The following is a 22,518-nucleotide window of genomic DNA, read 5'->3' as shown; positions in this document are numbered from 1 at the left end:
TGGAAATAAATTGAATGATGGGTGGTAAATATAAACCAAACACATTTTTACTTTGACTATTGAGCCAGGGAAGACGATATTATGAACCTCTTCCCCAGATTGTTCACACTTGTTGTTCCATAAAGATGATCACGTTGGGGAAATGGAGATATGGGAGGATAAGGTTTGGAGATAGAGACTTTGTTGGAAAAGGAACATGTTTGGTCAGAAAGAAGAACTTGTATCATGTTGTGATAAAGAGTAAATAGGGTGAGCAAGGGTGTTGTCTTCCTATAGGTCTAGTTTATTATATAGAGGTATCTAGCTTTGTTTTACAAGTTGGTCGATGTGTGGATAATCAGTCATATAGCGCAAGTTTGAGATAACTAATGTGATTAATTTCGTGGTCCCTTGAAATGATTTGCTTGTGTGCGCTTTTTCAGTACTAGTTTCAATATCCGTTCTTGTTACCTCATGCATGCGTTTGTATTACCAGAATTTAATCAAGATAAAAACATATAGACTTAAGTATGATATGCCCAAATTGGAAGCCACGAAAGAATATTCAAAAATAAGTTAAGAGCACAAATCATAATGGCATTCAAGAGTCATTTGCAAAGTATCAACAAAACCACGAAGAGCTCACTCTCAATTTTGGGCAAAAAACCAATATCGCTTTTTGTTCACGAAATGCCCTTTAATGAGGAAAGTGCACCTCATATCATCTCTCGGATGCTTCAAAAATCAATTAGTCAACAGGAAAAGAACAATCAGTTGTTCATGTTGTGCAATAAACTAGGGTCAGCTCCACCCCTATTTTTTCTCCAGTCTTCTTGTGTCTTGATAAATTACAAAAACTCCTTCATCCCGCTCCTTGTGCTGCATAGACATTACTGTGTTTAAGGGGAAAAGACCATCACCAAAGCACAAATAGGGCGTAATGAAGGAGTAAATAACCAAACCTTGGCTGTGAAAACTTTCTTAATGAAAGGTCACAAGCTATTCGAATGGTCATCAGCGTGGTCTCCATTCCCCAAACCCAGACTGGATGGTCGAGTCCTCAGGCAACTGACCATCAGCCATTTCCAACCGACCTTCTCTTGCATCATCAAGATTGCCATTTACATGGGCTGTGGATATCCAGTGAGACCTCATTTAATGAGGTTGCGAGCATTTTCCGAGCTGAAATGTTGCCACTGGTGCTAGGATCACCATTTGAACCTATCCACAAACTCCAATCGTTACGCTCCTAATCATGTCCCCCCTGTGAAAAAAAGGAAAAATTGTTGTTGCTTTCACCCGGTCAGGGATTTTCAGATTAAAAGATTACTTGGTAACATCAAAAGAAGTCAAGAACAGAGCTGGCCTGATTTTCCAAAAGCCTAGAAATGATGTCTCAATGATTCCACAATGAGAGGGATATCATTTGTTAAACGCAGAACCTGAAAAGGCAGACATAGAGAAAACCTTGATATTTGCTTTAAAAACCAAAAGAAAACCTTAATATTTGCGTTTAAAAACAAAAGAAAACCTTGATATTTGCATTGAAAACCAAAAGAAAACCAAACCTAGTGAAAGATTTATGTGATCTCAGAGGGGGAAGATGTAACAACCACAGCTTGTCCACTTTCAATATACTGAGTAATTTAATAACCAGAGAGTTTCTTTCAAATATCATGAAATCTCTTTAGAGGATGCTTTGCAGCAAAAGGTCAGAAAAATAAGCAGTAAACATTCATTTTGAACAGTCAAATTAACTTTCATTTACAAGAATATTTTTTGCAGCAAAGGGTCAAAAATGTCTTGGTAAATTAATAAAATATACAATATGCATTCTCCAATTGAAGAAAAGTTCATCATAAGACTTTGTTTCAGAGTAATTAATGTGAACAAATTTCATTCTTGTTTTAAGACTACAGAAATAGACTTTGTTATAACTTGAGAAGGTATAAAATAGGTTACATAATACATAAAACAAAGAATAAAAACCAATAAACTTACTCGTGGAAACCGAAGTTACCAAAGAGATGGGCCCCCGGCCATTATCATCCATCTGAGACAAAAAAAAGGGATTTTTCACCAAATTAGCATCGCTGAAAAAATCCTTTGATTCAGCATCATTTGCATAGTGAGTTCAACTTTATATAAGTTTTAAATGAAAATAACCTGAAGTAATAGTCTATTTTTTGACTATCATTTTTGGGTAATGGATTTGGAGATAGATTTGGATTTGGAATGGATTCTCATTAGCAGGAGGGAAAATCACAGGTGGCGGAGGGGGAACCCCATGGGCATAGTCCTGAATTTTTCCCGGGTGGCATAGGTGGAACATACACAAAGGGAGGCTCCATATCTGAAAGTTGAAAAAAAAACGTTAAAGAACATAAAGAGTCATACTGTAAAAAAGAAACAAAAACCACCCCGGGGGGACTCACTAAAGCCCATTTGTCCGGGAAAAAAGATCAGGGTGGTGGTGCCATAAAGGGGGCAGCACCAGGGGGCAGTGGAGGGGCATATATCCCATGGGTGGGGGAGCCAAAAAGGGGGAGGAGGGGGGACCGATTTCCCCTGCGGTCATGATCACGCTTCCACCATGGTTGTTTTGGTACTGTCCATCTCCCGAGGACGAGGGCCAAGTTGTTGCTCCTCCTTGTGTTAATCCTCTGAGTAGGATGGTCATTTCCGAATGAGATGGCCCAACCTCCTCCGAAAGGGCCGGGCCCCTTTAAAAGAGTTATCTAGAACAGTAGGAATAGCCCCAAATGGTACTTCAGGAAATGGGGGTGGGGATTGGGAGAGGTAGTGGATTAAAAGGACCCTGAGATGGTCCACTCACTGAGAAGCTACCCCCTTTCCACCTCCACCACCACCTCCACCACCACCACGATTCCTCCTTAGCCTAGCCGGGTTTGGATTATTTTCCGGAATTACCATGAACATTATTAGCATTATTATGAGGTGTTCCCGTTTAGGAGGTTTTGATATTATGGGAGCCTGTTGAACAAAGTAACATATCTCAGATTAATCAAAAACCCCCCTCAATTATCATAAAATAATATAATCATTCCATTTATTGAAAGATAAAAGGTTGTAATTTCAAAAAGGGCATATTTACAGAGCATTAGACACAATTTCAAATAGCATAACTTGTGAAGAATTTTATAACTTGTGTAATTTCACTGAAACCCAAAGAAGATATACAGATTAATCAAAAAAGGCATTTTTTATCATACAGTCAAAATTTCAAAACTTTATACAGATAAAATTTTTCCCCAAAAATATACATTAAAAAACCAATGCACAAATTAGGTAAAAGCCTTTTTACTGAAGGTGTGAATTGATTAATTTAATGGCAATGCAAAAAATTAGGAAAAATCACTTTAAAAACGAAACCCAAAAAAAGATGAATTAAAATCAAAACGTACAGTAACCTGTGAAGAGGGGACTGATCCGTCAGAGACGACAGAAGCATCCGAGGACGACGACCGGGAACAGAGGGGGTGGTTTAGAGAGCGCCGGCCAGGAAGGCCCACCCATAACAGTAACCGGCTGTTTTAGGGGCCCCGGTTCCAACCGGCCCCCTGAAGCTGTCGCCTTTTTCCCGGCTGAGATTCCGAGTTATCAGAAGACAAAGCCTCCATCGGCGGAGAAGCCCGGGGAGGCTGAGGCGGCGGCGGCAGACGAAGATTCCGGAGAGGTAGAGCGGCGGGGGTGCGTTTGGCCGGGGTTCCGGCACAACCGAAGCCCAGGGAGAGGGAGGGTGCGGCGGCGGATTGGGGACTGAGATGGCCTGCCGTTGGCGATGGGGTCGGTGTCTGATGGAGGGGGCGAGGAGTCAGTCACCATCAAAGAGCCGAGAGAAATTTGGGAAATTTTTAGAGGAAAAAACCCAAAACCCAAAAGCGTGAATGTGTGGGGGGGTCAATATATAAGGGATGGAAAAGAAAGAGGGCGAGGAATTAAAAACGGTTAGGGGGGGTGATCGGGGGTGAACATTAGGGGTTTTGGGGGCCTTTCTTTCTTTTCTTATTTTTTTTTTTTTTTCTTTTCTTTTTCCATTTTTTATTTCCTTTCTTTTTTATTCAACCCTTTTTACCAGCCTACTATTTCAATAATTTGTTACGCAATCTGAGCAAAATTTAGGACCCTAACAGATTTGCCTATTAATTTACAAAATCTAAAACATTTTGTAGATTTTATTTACATAATCCAATGGTAAAATATTTATCGAGGTTATGTTTCTTTTCCCCCGTATCATGCACACATTCTGTTTAAAAAAAACGATGAGATAGATTAATTAAAATGGGGTTACTTCTCAAACCAATGTCCCTTAATTTTGATTTTAAAACGTGAATGGGGGGTCTTTTAAAATAAACCAGCTTCATACAAGCCCCTGACATGAAGAATATCGGGGGCAACCCGGGGATAGGCTTATACGAAGGTTTTTGGTATTTTAATTACAACCGGTAAGTGGTTGAAACCGGCCCTTTTGGAAGAATATCGGGCAACAAAAAGGAGCCACCCCGGATACAATTTTTATCCATATCGAAAATCAAACGAGGCCCAAAGTGTCCATCTAAGGTCATCCCCTGGTAACACACAAGGCTTATGATTCCCCATACTCTTTTTGGGGTTTCTTTCATCTATTTTCCGTTTTTTTTATTTTCATGCTTTTTTGTTTTTTTTAGACTTATAGGGAAATTGAGATGACAATTGTTTAAATCTCATTTAATTGCTAATTACAACTAATTTAAGATCATAGGATTTTACAAAACTTTATTCTCAATTTTCCCTAATTTTGTTTTTTTAATTAAATTGAAAAGGGTAAAAAACTTTAAAATTTGGGTTTTTTGGTTTAAAAAGCAATATATGTTTAAAATATCAACATTTTGGGAATGTCAACCAATCTTTGATGATTTAACATTGTTTATATTAATTTATATTATTATATTGACATTTTTATATAGATGTTTCTTCCTGCTTTTAAAAAATTAAAAAAATTTTAAATTGTTTTCAAATTTTGACGTAACATATGCATGTAGGATATCGTTTAATTCTTTAAATTTGTTTAATTTGATATATGTTATATGAATTTAAAGTTTTGGGATTTCTTTTAAAAGTTAGTTATAACTAAACATGTAGTTAATTAACATTAATACCCCTATTGATATTTTTGGAATTAATCCTATGACCTTATTGACGTTTTCGGTGATCGTAATGACGTTTAGGGTGTATGATTTAAGCCCGCTAATTTGAATATCTGATATTTATTATTTAGTTGTAGTTAGCGATTAAGTTATGAGTTAGCGATATAGCAGGCTATAAGCATCTTTAATAAATATCAATATTTTTATTACTATAAAATATCTAAATATTTTTTCGCTAGTAAAAAGGATAGAAAAAGGACATCCATAGTAATTGACTTTATTTCAATTACAACCATACTTTTCGGTTGTGATATCATCCAGCAAATGGAAGCAGTCATATCTAAACCATAATTTAATTGCATAGTAATTTCTAAGAACTCGTGTTGAGTTAAAATGAGACTATAAATGGCGTACAAATAAAGTATAATGTTAAACACTTGATATTTATAAACTCAAAATAAGATGACTAAAATTTTCATAAGCCGAAGTCATAAATTACATAATATAACTTGCCAAATTACTTAAATTTTTTTCTAAAATTACTAAATACTAACATCTTCCTAAATTTATCTCAAGGAGGCGTGATTAGTTAATGACATTGGTGTTCAATGGTAGCGATTGGCGTATCCGGAGTTTTTGATTTGGGAGTGTTCGAACTCAGTCCACAAGGAAGATAGTGTGAGTTAATTGCCACTAGAGCACTTTGTCGTTTTTATTTTACTAATTGAAAATAGTATTAATATTATGATTTTTGGGAATGCAGTTATTATCTCACATTTACCCCCTAGATAAGCCACACAGATGGTAGGACATCAGTTGTCATCAGTTTACCAACTAATAGGGAAAAAATATTTTTCATGGCCATCGCAGCCGAGCCTCGAGCCGTTAAACGACCTCGAATCAGTAAAGCAGTACAGCTTTTTGACCCACACTTGGTGGAAATCGCAGCAGGCCTTCATCCAACAATCCTGCACTTGAGTCGCGATTCCACCTCGCGCCCCGGGCTCCACTGTGCATCTCTATTGGATCGTTATTCTAATTATTACACAACATATGATAACTATAGAATAAAATATATTCTAAATCAATAAGTATGTATCATTTGATTTGATTCTTCTGTATATTTCCTTGTGGCTCAAAATATATCTTCATTTTTACCAATTCAAACCTTTATAATGTTACCGAAGCTTCTCTATATCTTACACGTACACAATGTTAACGAGGAAGGAATACACACAAAACATGTAAAAGACTATAATTGTGGGTGTAGTGTAGCATTGTAGTTGCCAACTAATTTCTTGTTCATAAATACTTCACGTCTCTTCTTATAAACTCTAACCAAACCAAGAAAATTATAAATAAGGCTTCTTCTTTTGGAAAATAAATTTTCTTATCCATTAATTTGTTAGGATCATTTGTCTGATTAAGATGAGAAAGATCATATGTTGTAAGCTCAAAATACCAGCTTCATAAGTAACGGTTAGTTCTTTTTTTATTACATAAGTATTATTTATAATTCACCCTATTTTTCTAACAACTAGCTTGATATGTTTAATATTTAGAGAGTTTTATGGTTTATGTTATGACTAGATGTGTACATATCTTTTACAAATTATATGAATGATTTTTAAAGAAATAACAATCAATTTATTAAAACAATTGGGAATATTGTATGCTTGTCATCCTTGTGCGCAACCTGATCATGATAATTGAACTTTGTATCGTTCCAAATTTATTGAAGTTGATACTTCTTTCAATCACGCACTCTCCAAAATTGATACTATTATGTGTTATTTTTGGGTTTGTGATGATCAAAATTCAAAATCGATAAATTTCTATTTTTAGTAGTATTATAGGAGTAGTATATAGTTTCCTTCTTCGATACTAAAATTTCTTGTATTAAGCATTGGCCGATCGACATACATTCCCACAAACCTCTATTACTATAAAAAAGTTATTATATCAAAGCAAAAATATAACGTCAAACTCATAAATTTTTGATTTATCTCATAGAGATTTATGTTCTAAATGGAGTATGTACTCAGACGTTTGAAATGTATGCTTTTAGGTTCACATCGAAGAGAAGAGTATGGAAATACCTCAACCAAAAAACCAAATGTGAAGGAGGAATACAAGGAAGCCTTTCGGACCAAGTCTTACATAGAAATATCCGACAAAGTCGAGGCCATCTTATGAAAGCAACAACTCATGACGTGGAGGAGAATCTCCCCCGATTCCACGTCATCACCTCCCCCCCATTTCCTCTCATCCATCTCTCCCCATACCCCCACCTCCACCTCCGATTTCAACCATTTTTCACCAACTACTTCGAGATCACCTAGGCCCGAATCTCGAACCCCTTCTCACCAACATCAACCAAGCACGCAAGAATCATCTCCGAGTAAAAAAAGCCATCAAAGAATCCCCGGGCACCGACGAATCTACCACCTCCCCCCACAAAAACCCACCCTTTTTGCAGCGCGGGCCCTTCTCCTCTGCCACGAACCCCGAGAGATTCCTTGATTTACCGGCCATTTGGGCCCTGTTCCAGAGCTGACACGCACGTGCAAAAAACTCAAGAGGAACTCTGACCATCAAGCTCATCAAGAAATCCCTTGCCAGTCGGGTTTTGATGGGATTTTGATTAGTCTTAGCCCCTGGGGCCCCCACGAAGCGGCCGCCCACCCGTCTTTTCGCTAGTGGGAAAAAACATGAGGCGATTGGAGCGGAGGTCGCGAAACGGGGGGGCTTGGCTGCAAAACTGGATGTCGCCGGGGGTTTCATAATGATCAATGACTTCGCGACGATGGGGTGATTGTGAAGAGACTTAGGATGAATTGAGCATAGGAGATTTGTTGCGGATGTTTGTGTTAGGAAAGGGGGGAAGGGGACGTTGAGGGGAAATGGTGAGGGGGTTTCAAGTGCATGAGTCTTGCTTTGTGGAACAGTTGGAGGGGTTGGAGAACAGATTTGTTTTTTGTTTCTTGGACATAGATGACCCAAAAAGGCTTCTTGTAAGAGAGATGGTTAAGTGATAATTAGTGCCAAGTTGTGTTTGAATGTAGTTTATTATGTGAATGTCAATAGTTGGGCTAGAATTAGTTTTTATGAATTATTTGGAAAAAAAGGGGTTAGTATATATAAATATCAGGAAAAACATAGAATGTATAATAAAATAATGTTTTTGATGCCTAGATCTTATCATTTAAACACCCCGTTTGTCCATTACACATTTCATTTTGTTGTTTTGATCTATCATTATTGTTGGTCTCATTTCATTTTTACTAGTGGGTTAAACTAGATAGTTTTGGGATTTTGGTTTAGCTTTAGTTTCCTTCAGGGGTTTTTTTTTTCTTTCTACTAGCTTGTGGTTTGGTCTGGGTTTTAGAAGTATTGTCCAATTTGTTGGACGCAAAGTCGACACATACACGTTTTTCTTGTTATTTTTTGGCGGCTTTTTTCCTCTTTTTTGGGAAATTACTTTTCCTTTAATCCCAGTCCAACAAATAAGAGGCAAATTTCCCTAAATAATTTTTAACGAATTATTGAAATTCATAGTGGTTTAATGAGCATTGGTGTGTAAATTGAAATCGATTTTTGGGGTGGTTAGATCATGTTGGTGGGGGCTATTTATTATATTACTTTAACAACTATTCATTAATTTAATGAATTCAAAGAATAAATCCCCCACCCTTTGGGGAAATTGAATTAATACTAGTAATTTTGAAATTGAAAACCCATTTTTTCATGATGCATTTACAAATCACAATCGCATTTCATCAGTACATATCAAGCATCTATACCGACAAACTACAAAGCCAATCTATACAACAGTAACATAGCATAACAAACGAAACATCCTGATCAGTATAAATCAATTAGGAACTCTGCAATTCAACCTTATCTTAAGTCCCACCACCACTACTAATGGAGCCATCTTGATCATGGACTTGGCAAATGCCTAAAAAAAGTGCTCTTGAGAGGCTGCATAGTTTCTTACCAATCCTTTGGTTTTAGAAGTTGTGAGCAGCGTTTGGGTCGGAAAAAAAAAGGTTTTTCCTTGAATAAGAGTTTGTAGTATGCATTGTCGAATACAGTTGGTGAAGAGTCCATGTTGGCCCCCCGGCTCCTGACCTTGTTGTGCATGGGGCAAGTCCTCTTCAGGGCCCCCGCGAACGCAGGGCTCATTGTTGGGTCGCTGTTTAAGCTGTCGGGGTTTATCCTGTTCGGGAAGGATGAGAGGGGAGAACCCGAGTGGGGCCCTCCTGAAAAAAATTGTTATGCATGGTTTAGTATACGGACAAACAAACATGAGAACTCATTTTAGAACTCTATTTATTCTGTTTGGAGAAAAACTCCATAATCTATAAACCCAACATCTGTTTTTTTACCCCCGACGTGGGACAACACTAGAGTTCGTAAAATAGGGGGATGAGTGGCTTTTTAACTACCTGGAGTGCAACTAGGTCCTCCCAAGAAATCTTTGGGAAGCTTTTGATTTAAGATGTTGAATGTGGGAAATGGGAATTTCAATGAGTCATTTGGGCCCTTTTAGTTTTTTCCATCTTTTCCTCCTTTAGGCACATCCCAAGTAGGTCCTCCCGACTAGTTAATTTAACATAAATCAAACCAAAAAATTAATCACACTATAAACACAAATTCCCATTTTAGTAATTAATCCGGTAAATTCCTAAAAATCAAATTCGATAAAAAACCAATTGAAAAAAGAATTTTAAGATTGTTCCAAAATTTCCCCCAAAGCTGATTTTTGGGGAAAAGATATCTAGCTGACAATCAAATTGGCAAACACTTAACACCTCTTTGCTACCCATCAGTTTGAGATATGCATGTGTCGCCAACAAGATATTCACATAAAACTTTCTGGGTTTTTTAACTAATTTTTTGAGTTGTGGGGCGGCCAAAATTTTAACCCAAATTTTTTTTTTAACAATATTCCCAATAATTAAGATGAAGCACCACATCCAATAACTTAATGAACTTACAAGTGCAACAGCATCTCTAGCGAAGAGCCAAAATGTCAGCACAAGAACCACCCCAAAAGGCACATCCTCTCCAATTCCTCCTTTGCATTATCAATCACATAAAATATGCAATGAAATTTTTGGGAGCCCCATTTTTTTCACCTTCTTTTCCCACTTGAATTCAGCAGTACAGAAGCATCAAAACCCTTAAAAACATACAAAAGTTACAAAAAAACAATTCTATCAAGAAAAAAAAAAAAGAAATTTATTCATACCCTAATGAAACAGTCAGGGAAAGTGCATTCTGAGTAGGCTGCTGGACGTCTTGTCATTGATCATCCCCTTTATGCACAATCTTGAGACCCCCTTTCCCCTCCGGGCATGTTTGCTTATAGTAGTCCACACTCATTAATTTGAAGAGCTCATGAAAATAGATGAAATGATGAGAGTAATATGATCAAGGAAGCCATTTTTTTTTTTAACCCTTGACCTTGGTGAGTATTTGTAAGGACACCCCCCCCCCCTCCGGGGTGGGGGGAGGGTAATGGCATGTTAGTTGAGCTAGAACCACTTTGAGATTCACAAGAGTGGTTAAAGGGGAAAATAAAACAATTTATAGTAAGTTTATATTGCAAGCCATTATGGGAATGAAATAATGTAGTTGGGACTTGGGTTAATTGCTATAATTAATGTGACTTGATGAGTAGTTCAATGTGAGGGACATGGAATTTGGTTAAAAAAAAAGGAATTTTGGGTTTGTTACTAAAACCAACTGACCCTACTGATCATTAACCACTTCACATAAAAAATTTTTAAAAAAAAATTTAAAAATAAAATATAAATATAATTATATATAAAATATATTTTATATATTTAAAATTATAAAATCTATTGTGAAAATAAATATAATTATGTACAAAATATATTTAATTTAATTATAAAATATAAATAATATTCTAAATACTCTAATTTTCTATATTAATTGATGTTGAAAGTCGAATTATCCCAAAAGTAAGGATCTTCAATTTGCTCTGTTATCGAAAATGAGTCCCGACATCGTTATGGAAATTCGTCATACGAAAATAAGGTATACCAAAAACTTTGGTAAGGTAAAGGCATGACTTTTCCCTCGTATTTGATAAGTAGTGTAAATTTGGTTTGGTTCGGTTTCGCCCAAACCGGAACCAACGAAAACCGAATTTAGGTTAAAATTGAAACCAGACCCAAACCGAAAAACCGAAAAACCGAAACCCAAAAACCCCAAAACCGAGCTTAAAAAACCCAACTAAACCGAAAAAACCGAAATTTCAAAACAAAACCGAAAACCGAAAAAATAGTATATTTTAATATATCTAATTTATTTTATTTTATATACTAATAGAATATAAATATATATAATATAAAATTAATATATAATATTTATTATATAAAAATATATTAGAAGAATATATGTTATATATATGATATAATATACTAAATTAATAGGATAAAAATATATAATAATATATTTAAAATATAATTCGATTTTTTTTGCCAACGAACCAAACGAAAACTAAAATTTTTTGTATTTTTAAAACAACAACAAAACGAAAAAACCAGACCAATTTCAAAATTTCGGTTTGGTTCGTGAGATATTGGGTTTTTCGGTTATTTCTCACCCTAACAGTAAGTTATACGGTATGTGGTTTTCGGAAGTTATACGTCCTCCCACCAGAGGGGGTTTGGGCATGCTAATTATCATAGAGTTCATTTTGGGGATGAGTTTTGGGATTAATCTATGACAAACCTCATAATCGCGTCTGTTTTCGACTTGCACACCCTCTCAAAAACGTGGGCTTATGTTTAGGGTTTACATAGTTGAAACTAAAGTAAATGACAAAATTTTTTAGATTAAATTAATATGACTAATTAAGTTTGTCATGGCATGTTTAATGTCTACTTTTGCCAAGAAATCAAATAGATATTTATAGTTCTTAGTTATGATTTGAATTATGATTATTATTTGCGTATAACTATGTATAAAAATTAATAAAATATTCATATGGATTATGGACCCACACTAGCGGTGTTCATAAATGTGGGGCTCAATCATTTGTATGTAGCTTATAATAAAAGATTTCAACATTTATATAGTTCTAGATTAGTGTAAACATATAAATGAAATAAATTGCGTGCAATTAAAAAAACAAACATATATCCTTGTTTCATTTAGTAATTAGTCTAAATATAAGGTATGACAGTTTTGACGCAACTGATTATTATTGACAAGATTCGTTAATTTATTCAATTTGGGGAAAAGGGAATATTGGAGATAATGGTTTCCCAATTAATAAACTCCGTTATTAGTGCTAAAACATTCATTTTTCCCTTCAATAATTTGGGGCGATTTAGGTGTGTCGTTATCTCATATAAGTCGCATAGTTGTTAATATTGATAAAACAGAGATTTGAGTGGTACTTAAATTACAAAATAGATAGGTCATAATTGAGATTTATTTGGAAATTTCTCTAATAACTAACCGTATAGTATCAATTGATCTGCGTGCATATTTATAGTAGTATCTTAATTTAATTGTAACTTTTCTTTGGTGCAAAGTTAAAAATGGTTTGGACTAAATTGAATTAATATGTTGCAAAAACAAGAGCAGTCTCTTGAAAATGCTCTTAATATCTGCAGTTGCAAAAGTGGAAATTGAGGTGGGAATGTACTTAGAATGTCATTTGTTAGTAATATTATATTTATTTACATGCATTAAAATATTTGTAGCATATATTAATTAATTTTTAAATATATATGTTAATTGTCTTCACTATGTAAATAAAATAACATAATTAAATTTATATAATATATATTTGGTATTTACTTTATAAAAGACTTTGTATTTTAAAGCAAATAAGACATCATTGTTTATTTTTAACACAAGAGCTCAACCACTTCAATGATTTTGTTTGTTCCATCATCAATGTTTACAGAAGTCTATTTCTAAGTTCATTTCCTTACGAGCATTTGGGCCTACTAGTATTATGCTAACCAAACCCAATCATTTAAAAATTCCTCATAAAGCACATTAATGTGAAAGATAAAAGGTGTTTTATTAAGTGTGCAATTGATTGGTCATACAAAGAATATTACGATTAGCGGTTTTGGGCTCATCTACCGCCTAAAATGAGTGTTGAGTTTTGATCATATTTGAGTGTAAATAAAGTTTAAAATATAAGAAGTTATTGCTGCATTTTTCAAATGTTTGTGCTGGTTTAATTATAAGGAAATCCGAATATAATCTTTTTCTTAATTACGCAATTTATATGTTTGATTTAATTATAAAGAAAGTCATTTGATTCCTAAATTAATAAAAGATTACACTTTTAAAATTTGGAAATTTTAAACGATACTTAACTCTCTTAGGCCAATGAAAATTATGGTTTCAGCATTGTGAAATATAACTAACGTAGCTGATATTCTTATCGTACCACTTGTTATTAATAAATTAATCGTCGTTTCATTCACATGATATATATATTTTTGCTGAACAAACGACTGAACGAGCCAAGATGAAAAAATAGTAGTAACACTTTTATTAGAGTTATTCATCAAATTATATAGCCTAAACACTAAATTACAAACCAATAATTTATGTTTCAAAAATAAAAAATTTGCCATTCCTCTCAATCACCATTACCAAAATGCATATCAATTCCTTTAGCGGGCTGCTTTTTTGTATAAAAGCACGCCACGGCCTTTTAAGAGTAGCAAAGCCCAAAATGCATTGAGCGAATGTACTAATGGGCCTAGAATTGGGTTGGGCTTGAAAACGTCTGACCAAAAGCCCAATTAGAGGGCACAATGTTGTTGAAAATCTTGGTGATTCCATCACTTGTTGTGACCTTGAATGAGATTGACTGTCCATTTAATTTTGAGTTTGATTGCCAATTTGCACCCCAATTTCTTGACATGGACATCCACCCTGTGTTGCTGCCTTTAATTTGGACCGATTGTACTGAACCGGCGTTGGCGACATTGCTGATCATCACTAGCTCGAAGTAGCTCGGCCATTGATCGTGAACCGAACCCCACCGTGCTTCTTGCATGGAACCCTGAAGTATTTTGGAATTTCGACAAGAAATCAGGAATTTACACGGAAAGAAATTGAGAACATCGATCGATAAGATTTTACTAGACGATAAAGTTCAACTTAATTAGTAAGATGTTTAGCCTCCAATTAGAAAGTTATTGACGAATGAAATAAACAAATATCTTAAATCGATCTAGTTACTTCACCTATTGCCATTTAATTAAAAAGAATGATCTCCCTACGTCCCAAAAAGATGTCACACTTGTGGGACAACACGAGATCTTAGGAAGTTTTATTTTTGTGTGTTAGGTGAAAAGAGAAAATATAATATATTATTACGAGAGAGAATCTTTATAAAAATGAAAATATGACAAATCGTGGAAACCAAAAGAAAAGTGAGACGTTTTTGTATTACCTACGGGTAAATGACGGGGACAATCCCGCCCCTATATATCCCGATCTTTTCCCAAGCCGGCTGCGCCATGTCAAAGTGCTGGCGCGGGGGGTTTTGCAACCCCCGTTGTCGCTCGGGAGATCGAAGTTGGGCGGGCAGAAGTTGGTGGCAGTGACGGTCACTGACCCCCCCTTTTTTGCACCACTGAGGATCCGCATTGTAGTCACACATTATCTTGTAGCATTGCCCACCGACGCCCCGTCGTTGAACAGCGCCGTGCTCAACGCCGCTGTCCTCGCCCCGTACCCGGTCAGTACAAGTTCCCGTACCCACACGCACCTCCTATAAACAAAACAAAACAAAACAAAATGATAAATTAAACATCACTTCACTATTCCATTTGACTCAAATATAACACAATCTATCTATATCTATACATATATAAAAACACAATTATTACACACCCATGGTTCCCGAGGCGTCGGCGCCACCGTAGAACGTGGCGTGGGCGACGTCCAACCGGAGGCAGTGAAGGCACTAGCATTGATGATGAAGCAACACAACACCCTCCTACCCCCCTGCCGAATCAATTTTGGAATGAATCATCTTGAAATTGTGTGACACTTAGAATTGATAAATGCTGTGGGATTTATAAGACTGAGAACAGAATCTGTGGGGGAAATAAAATAAATTATCTCTGTGAATTCTGAATCTCATTCAATTATTCCCACGTTCTCATCCACATGGAGGGGGGCTGTGAATGGATGAAATAATTTGGTACACACAGAATTCAATGCAAGGCTCTATAGATAGAAAATTGTTCAGAGTTGAGACAGTGTGAGAGGTGGTGGCATGTGGCTTGCTTTGACCATATGTAACGCAGACACAGTCCATTCTAATCATGTGTAACCCACGTGCTTTTTGAGGTGCGACTTTGTCTTCATATGCTCTAATTATATCCATCTACACCCTCTTTGTTCGCATTCTTTTCTTACAGTTTTTCTTCTTGTAATCATGGTTACCGGGGATTACTACGACAAGGCGGATTTAGGCGGGATTGGAGTCGATCAATCCCATTTGACCTTATGGAAGCTTCACCTCGACTCACATCGTCGAGGCATGAGTACTGCCCGATATATTTCTCCTACTATTCCTAATGAAAGTATTTTAAGTCTATTTTCTAAATATTGATGTTCGTAACAAACAGGTTTCGCACACACTAAAAAGATAATGTTACTTAAACCATTTTTGTGAAACAAAGTGCAACTCGACGTTTCCCTTTGTGAGCAATAGATCAAGTTCGAGTCATAATTAAAGATAGAAATTAACAAAAATTAAAAAATAATTAGATTTATTGGTTATGTACAAAAATAGTATATATATGAGGGAGATCTCATGCTACAACTTTATTGTTCCTTTCCACTTTAAAAAAGGTGAAATTATGATGGTCTTCAACTTGCAAATAGTATACCTTTTGTTGGTATGGAATGTAATGCAATTTAGAAATGGAAGTGGACAAATGGGCGACTATTGTGATTGTTCCATAATTGAATATAGTATATGATGATTTAAGAAAAATAAATAAAATAGTGGTGTAATTTCTCCATTTCTTCGTTTTCCATTGGGATGCGTAAGAAGGAATAACATATCTCATGTAAAAGGGATTAGGTTTATCACAAGTTGTCACGTTCTCGAACTATCAAAAACTTATCCATGTGAAGACACCAACGTAGGCAGCAATCCTAGAGACACTACCAATACATCATACATAAAAGCATATTCTGATTCTCAAAGTTCCAATCATTGCTTCAAACTATTTAACTTTGATAACAGTCCCTCCGTGAATTAAAAACTATTTTTACAAACAAATGGAGTATATAAGTTATACTACTAGTATTCAATTAACCTTTTCAAGCAGCATGTCCCAGTATCCCAAAAGAATAAGATATAATTTTCTAGACACACTTATAACTATTTTGATTAAGAACCTCAAAAATTTGGTAGAAAGTTTTGAAACCAAATAACATGGGTTTTAAGCATCAGAAAATAACAAGAAACCCATACAATTCAAGATTCTTTACCTAGAGAGGAAGTCAATTTATAATAAATCAGCCAGCAAACTTATCCAATCCAAGCATACAAATTAAAGAATGTGCTTCATAACAATCAAGTCACACTTGATCAAAGCAACTAAAAAGCTATGGAAGTATATAAGGTGAATGAGAAAAACAAAAGGCTCACCACGCAGACGCGGCACAAGTTAGTCTTTCTACTACGAATCATTACACAGATGACTTCCTACTGTTAATTCTAGCAAATAGTATCTCGGAAATACATAGAAAGGGAGATGAACAACGTATTGTCCTCACGCAATAAACACCGAGCTCTGGCACTCAACTAGTGGCGGCAATGGCAGGGCCGTTAGGTCTGAATCCACGACCTCTGCCACGGAAACCCCTACCACGACCACGGCCTGCGTCAAAAGGAACTCATCAATTACCATACCATAGAGCTCAACACTAGCAAAACAAATAACTGCTCTACTATTGTTTTGAGATGCACGCAATTGAGAAAGAGGCGGAGATAGGCCAGAATCATTGTAGTGAAAAATCAAAGGGTTCTTGAACACAAAAGGACAATGAATAAGAGTTGCTGACCAAATATATGTCAAAATTTGCAGAAATAAATGAGGTTAGTGTTTGGGCCATATTGAAAAATGCATGCAACACAATATTGGAAATCGACTAAAACAACTCTATGAAATCAAATATTTCTGAGAAAACAGCAGTTAAGAGCCATGAAAAAGAAGAGCATCGGGAGTGGGCGTGCTTGGGCTCAGCCAAGAAGTGCTTCTTATTATCTAACAAATCAATCAGAAACTATTTCCCAGCCAAAATTAATAAACTTTTAACATAATAATACTAAGAAGTAAGAATGACAACAACAACAACAATAATAATAATAACAATAATAATAAGGGAATAGTTTAAATGGCTGCAGTACCTCGAGGTGCATCTTGGTTGTAGCGAGGTGCATCTTGGTTGTAGCCACCAGCATCATTCTGAGCATCTGACTGATAATATCCACCCCTGCCACCACGGCCACCAGACTCATACTGAGCATCTGACTGATAATATCCACCCCTGCCACCACGGCCACCAGCCTCATACTGAGCATCTGATTGATAATATCCTCCCCTGCCACCACGGCCACCAGCATCATTCTGAGCATCTGACTGATAATATCCTCCCCTGCCACGTCCACGGAAATTGCGGCCTCTACCTCGCCCCCTGCCCCTAGGGTAACCACGATTCCGGTCATAGCCCCCATCGTCAAACTCAGCAGTCATGGCGTATCCATTCCCTAAAGTAGAATGCAGGAAAAACAGATTATACAGCTGCAAAATTATAAGTTTCTTTAAACTTTAATTGTGTTTATCTAAGAACAAGAAAGAAAAGGTTTCAGCTGTAATACCAGCAGGACCGCCTCTAGGCCGTCCCCTCCCTCTACCACCTCTGCCTCTTCCACGGCCCACAGGTGACCCCTCTACAGAGTAAGAATATTGCAAAATATAAGCTGTCATCAAACTAAAAGGTACGGGACAAGACTAAATCAAAAAATGTCACACCACCTCCTTCATATTCAAGCTCTGTTGACACCTTCACCTGGTCAGCTGGTATGGGGGGTTGATACCTGTATCACATAACAGACAATTATCAAAACAGCTTCCATAAATTAAAACACGATAAAATAATGGTTTAGAAATCATATTTTAGATATCCATAATTTTGAAGCAGATCTATCAAGTTGCTAAAAATTAGATAGCACCTCAAAGTATAAATCAACATAAAGATCAAGTCAACAAAAACGTATAGATGCTACTCACCCAACATTATTCAGGTCCAAGTCCTTTTTGGAGAGAGTAATAGTGACCATTGACACTTTCCTCGTCGTTTCCAGACTGTATGATCAGTAAACAGTGTCAATTAGTCCAGTAATATATGTATGTTTCACTGTGATGATATAAGGATAGGAAATAATATTTTGAACTCCTACAACATAAAACATTTGAAGTAAACTTACGTTTGGAGGCCTTCCTCCAGAGGTTCCCATGTGTCAGTGATATCAGTGGACTGAATTGATGTAATTTGGTGAAGACTAACAAGTCTCCTCTGAATTAAGAAAGATACAATAAATTCAGACCACCATCAGCAATAAAGAACAAACAGTTAAGGAAAACCATGAAAAATCATCAGCTAAGGAGACCTTGATTAACTCCACAATTGTGACAGTTTTATTGATGGCTCTGCCCATTGCCTTGAATACTACTTCATCTGAGCCCTTTTCCTACAGTTATCACATAGTACATGAAATATATCAGCATCTGTATGAAACTATGGGCATAGATCCAAACATTGAGTGTTACAAAAATGACAAAGTATGTGAATAATCATGTCAACAAGACAACAAAAGTGCAGGAGAGCATGCAATCCCACACAGAACAGTTTATAATAAATATCACATCATTACTCCATGTAACAAGATAATTATTCCCGAAATCCTTTCTATGTATCTTTCCTTCATAGCAAACTGTATAAAGGCATTCACACAATCGGCAATTACATGGATTTTACTACATATTTGAAATTTCATATATATACACTACAAGCTGAAGCTATATTATTCATCACGAAATTTAAATCATACAAAATCTACTTAAGAATCATATAACCAGTTTTGAAGCTTTTAATACAAATAAGTACAAAAATCATACACTACTAGTCTAACAAAATTTGCATAAACAAATGCAAACCGCAATAGTTGAGACTGTGAAACTACACGCTAAATAACCTCACTTCATCAACAACAAACGCAGTGCCGATACATAAATTCACGAACCAATACACTATCACAAACAGTACCGCATATTCATACCTGAAGCAGAGTCATGGCGTAAGTGATGTAGCTCCGCATCCTGCCCTGGCTTGTAATCCGAATTTCATTCTCGTCGATCGGCGTCTCCACCTTCGGCTTCTCCACCTTCTGGTACCGATCCATGCTCTACGAAATCCAAAAAACATAAATTAAATCATCTAATTAGAATTAAATAACAAAACCTCGAAACTGACAAACTAAATTCAAGCAGTATGTGAAACAAAAAACTGGAAATAAAAGCGAGCATCAGCTAGGGTTTTGCTGGTGAAAACAGGAGGAACGGATCCGCAAAATACACACATGGAATACCTTGACGAAGTGTACGTGTACGTATTTGTGTACGGAAGGATGAGATGGTAAAGGGATAATCCCTCTTCTCCGGCTTCGTTACTTCTTTGCTTAGCTCACGAAGATTTTGCTGCGTGCTCCGTAGCTATTTATAGTCCGAGCCCAAAAGCTGTGCCCTAGCTCAATTTAATTGGTCAAACCGGTTTTGGGTAGTTGCTTTTTTATTTTTATTTACTCTTAATTAATTCAAGGTGTCCTATAATTTTAATAATCAGTTTTAAAAAATTATAATCTTATCCAATTTTTGAAATATTCTGATTTCTCATTCATTATTAAGCGTGTTTTTTATTTGGTGACACGTGTTTCAAATTGACGACATTAGTATTTGTTTAGTATATTTAAAATATAATAAATTTCGCACGTTGATCTTTTTATAGATTTTTTCGAATGACACACTGGATAAATTTTTATTTTACAGTCAATTTTTAAAATCGGATCACAAACGCCAAAAATCATGATTTTTCTGCATATTTTATAGTAATTGGTATAATATCATTCATTGATATATATTTCGTGATATTTTGTTACTATCACAATAATTTGCGTTCATATTGATTTTTAGATTGTCTTTAAATTTGTTGTTGTAAAAGAAAAGAGCAATATTTTCTGCCCAAAATCTGGCAAATATGCGCATTGATGGCAATTTATTAGACATGATTATGAATTGTAGTCTAATTTTGTATGGTTCACATAATTTGAAATAATATTGAGTATGAAAGAAATAAAACAATACAAAATCTACATTTTATACAATCTATGCTGGGCTCTTAATGGAGTTATAGGCATAGAGAATTGGGCTGGGCTCTTGAATCTACTTCATATTATAAATGGTTTCTACAAAATGGGTTTTGATTTTGAAAAATGAAGTTGCCCCATAAGACAATGTAGATGTAGCCCAATAACACTCGGTCCCAGTCCCATGAACCTAGTATGTAGTTATATTTCGTTATGATAATACTCCCTCCGTTTGGTATTAGTAGTTCGTTTTTCCACTTTGGTATTAGTAGTTCGTTTTTCCACTTTAAGATGTCGTTAATAGAAGTCTCATTTGAATTTTCACTAACTCGTCTCATTAACATTTCATTACAAAATATACTTATAGAAGTATGACTTGCATTTCATTACTTTATTCAATTCACATCGCCTAAAACATGTTTCAAAAGAAATGAGACTCTTCATTGTGGATGGGAGAAGGATAATTTATTCTGATAGAAACTTGTGTTTTGATATGCAAGATAAATTACCACCACATATGTGTTAGTCTTTCAGCCTACCCCTCTCCATATTTAGTTGGATTAACATTAACCTACCAAATTGGCGAGCATCCTTAATTTTACGAATGTTAATAGGGTCAAGCCATAAGTTTTATGAATGCTAATCAGGCCAGTCTATCAACTTTCAGATCGGCCCTCCTTAAATTACTTATATTAGACTATAAATTCATTGAACTATAAATTTCAATTAAAATCTTCTAATTTTATAAGCTGTCCAGATTAATCCACGAATTTCGAACCGAACTCACATTCCTACATCGCCAAGTGATATGCATGCTAAGAAAGTAAGACATTATGCATCATTTTAATTTTTGCACTCCTAATTACTATTATAACGAACAATATCATTCGCAACTACCATATTCGCACGAGTGATAAAATCATTTAAAATAATCATTGCTTATCAATTATTAATACTAGTGGACGGCACTATATGACTATATCATCGTCGTGTAATATATATATATATATATATATATATATATAAAAGTCAATTTTCCTATGTTCAACATTTGGATATTATCAAATTTAAAGTACTACTTGTAATATATATATATATATATATATATATATATATATATATATATATATATATATATATATAAGTCAATTTTCCTATGTTCAACATTTGGATATTATCAAATTTAAAGTACTACTTGTAATTGTATAATAATATATCACAATTTAAATAACCGATCCACGAGTAAAGTTCAAAGCCTGCCGTTTAGTATGACTTTGTTTTATCCAATAATATTAAATCACCAAATTGCAGGCCACATCCATTAATTTCTATATTATCATCACGTTGAAAAAATCAAATTCAATTATCTATATTTAAAACATTGGAACCACTTTCACGAATATTGTGGCAAATAATCTTGAATTCTTTTTCAATTTTCCAATATAAACACAACTACGTATAGACTATACAATTCAGTCTAATACTATGAACTAGTATTATGTTGAATTGTTGATTAATTAGGCAACCGATTTGCATAAACTAATTGATTTGGTGGATTTAGCCCCGAGATATTAACATTTCAATTACTCCATTTATTTATCATGTGATACAACTAATTGCAGAAAGTATATACTCCATGTATAAAAATGTTATTCTACATACATGTAAGCAATCATTCTTTACTATCCCCTTGTTTGGTTCACATTAGCATTGTATCGTTTGTTCTAATACATTATAGTTTATTTTGATGCAAATATCTCAAAAGTGGCCATCGATGTCTTATTATTTTAATTTTCTCTATAACTTTAAATAAATGGATGAAATACCATAATTGGACTTTACATGGTATGTAGGTATAAAATTTAATACTATTAATCATAATTTTTAATATATTAAATTAAACTAAATATATAGAATAAAATAAAT

The 22,518-nt window shown here is 35.2% G+C and overlaps 1 protein-coding gene and 3 pseudogenes across 1 annotated transcript; 1 reads left to right on the top strand and 3 right to left on the bottom strand.

Annotated features, from left to right (window-relative positions):
* Nucleotides 1–993: 993 nt before the first annotated feature.
* On the bottom strand, nt 994–3,825 carry LOC125199826 (annotated as a pseudogene).
* Nucleotides 3,826–7,154: 3,329 nt separating this feature from the next.
* LOC125199825 lies at nt 7,155–8,211 on the top strand (annotated as a pseudogene).
* Nucleotides 8,212–13,668: 5,457 nt separating this feature from the next.
* On the bottom strand, nt 13,669–15,537 carry LOC125199824 (annotated as a pseudogene).
* A 1,113-nt stretch (nt 15,538–16,650) lies between these two features.
* LOC125199818 (5'-3' exoribonuclease 2-like) lies at nt 16,651–19,960 on the bottom strand. Its single transcript, XM_048097711.1, has 9 exons — nt 19,819–19,960; nt 19,510–19,635; nt 18,841–18,921; nt 18,658–18,746; nt 18,461–18,535; nt 18,206–18,267; nt 18,049–18,120; nt 17,578–17,937; nt 16,651–17,047 (listed from the first exon to the last, which is right to left on the bottom strand). Exons 2-9 carry the CDS (start codon nt 19,630–19,632, stop codon nt 16,968–16,970), a joined length of 942 nt encoding a protein of 313 aa, XP_047953668.1. The 5' UTR covers nt 19,633–19,635; nt 19,819–19,960; the 3' UTR covers nt 16,651–16,967.
* Nucleotides 19,961–22,518: the final 2,558 nt, after the last annotated feature.

This window comes from Salvia hispanica, unplaced genomic scaffold (genome assembly GCF_023119035.1).
Source record: "Salvia hispanica cultivar TCC Black 2014 unplaced genomic scaffold, UniMelb_Shisp_WGS_1.0 HiC_scaffold_699, whole genome shotgun sequence".
NCBI lineage: Eukaryota > Viridiplantae > Streptophyta > Magnoliopsida > Lamiales > Lamiaceae > Salvia > Salvia hispanica.
This window is presented reverse-complemented; position numbering and strand designations above follow the sequence as displayed.

Coding starts and splice junctions, on each gene's coding strand:
- LOC125199818 (XM_048097711.1), bottom strand. CDS start 19,632: ATGGATCGGTACCAGAAGGTGGAGAAGCCGAAGGTGGAGACGCCGATC. Junction 17,938..18,048: donor GCCTAGAGGCGGTCCTGCTG/GTATTACAGCTG, acceptor ATTCTACTTTAG/GGAATGGATACGCCATGACT. Junction 17,048..17,577: donor CAACCAAGATGCACCTCGAG/GTACTGCAGCCA, acceptor CTTTTGACGCAG/GCCGTGGTCGTGGTAGGGGT.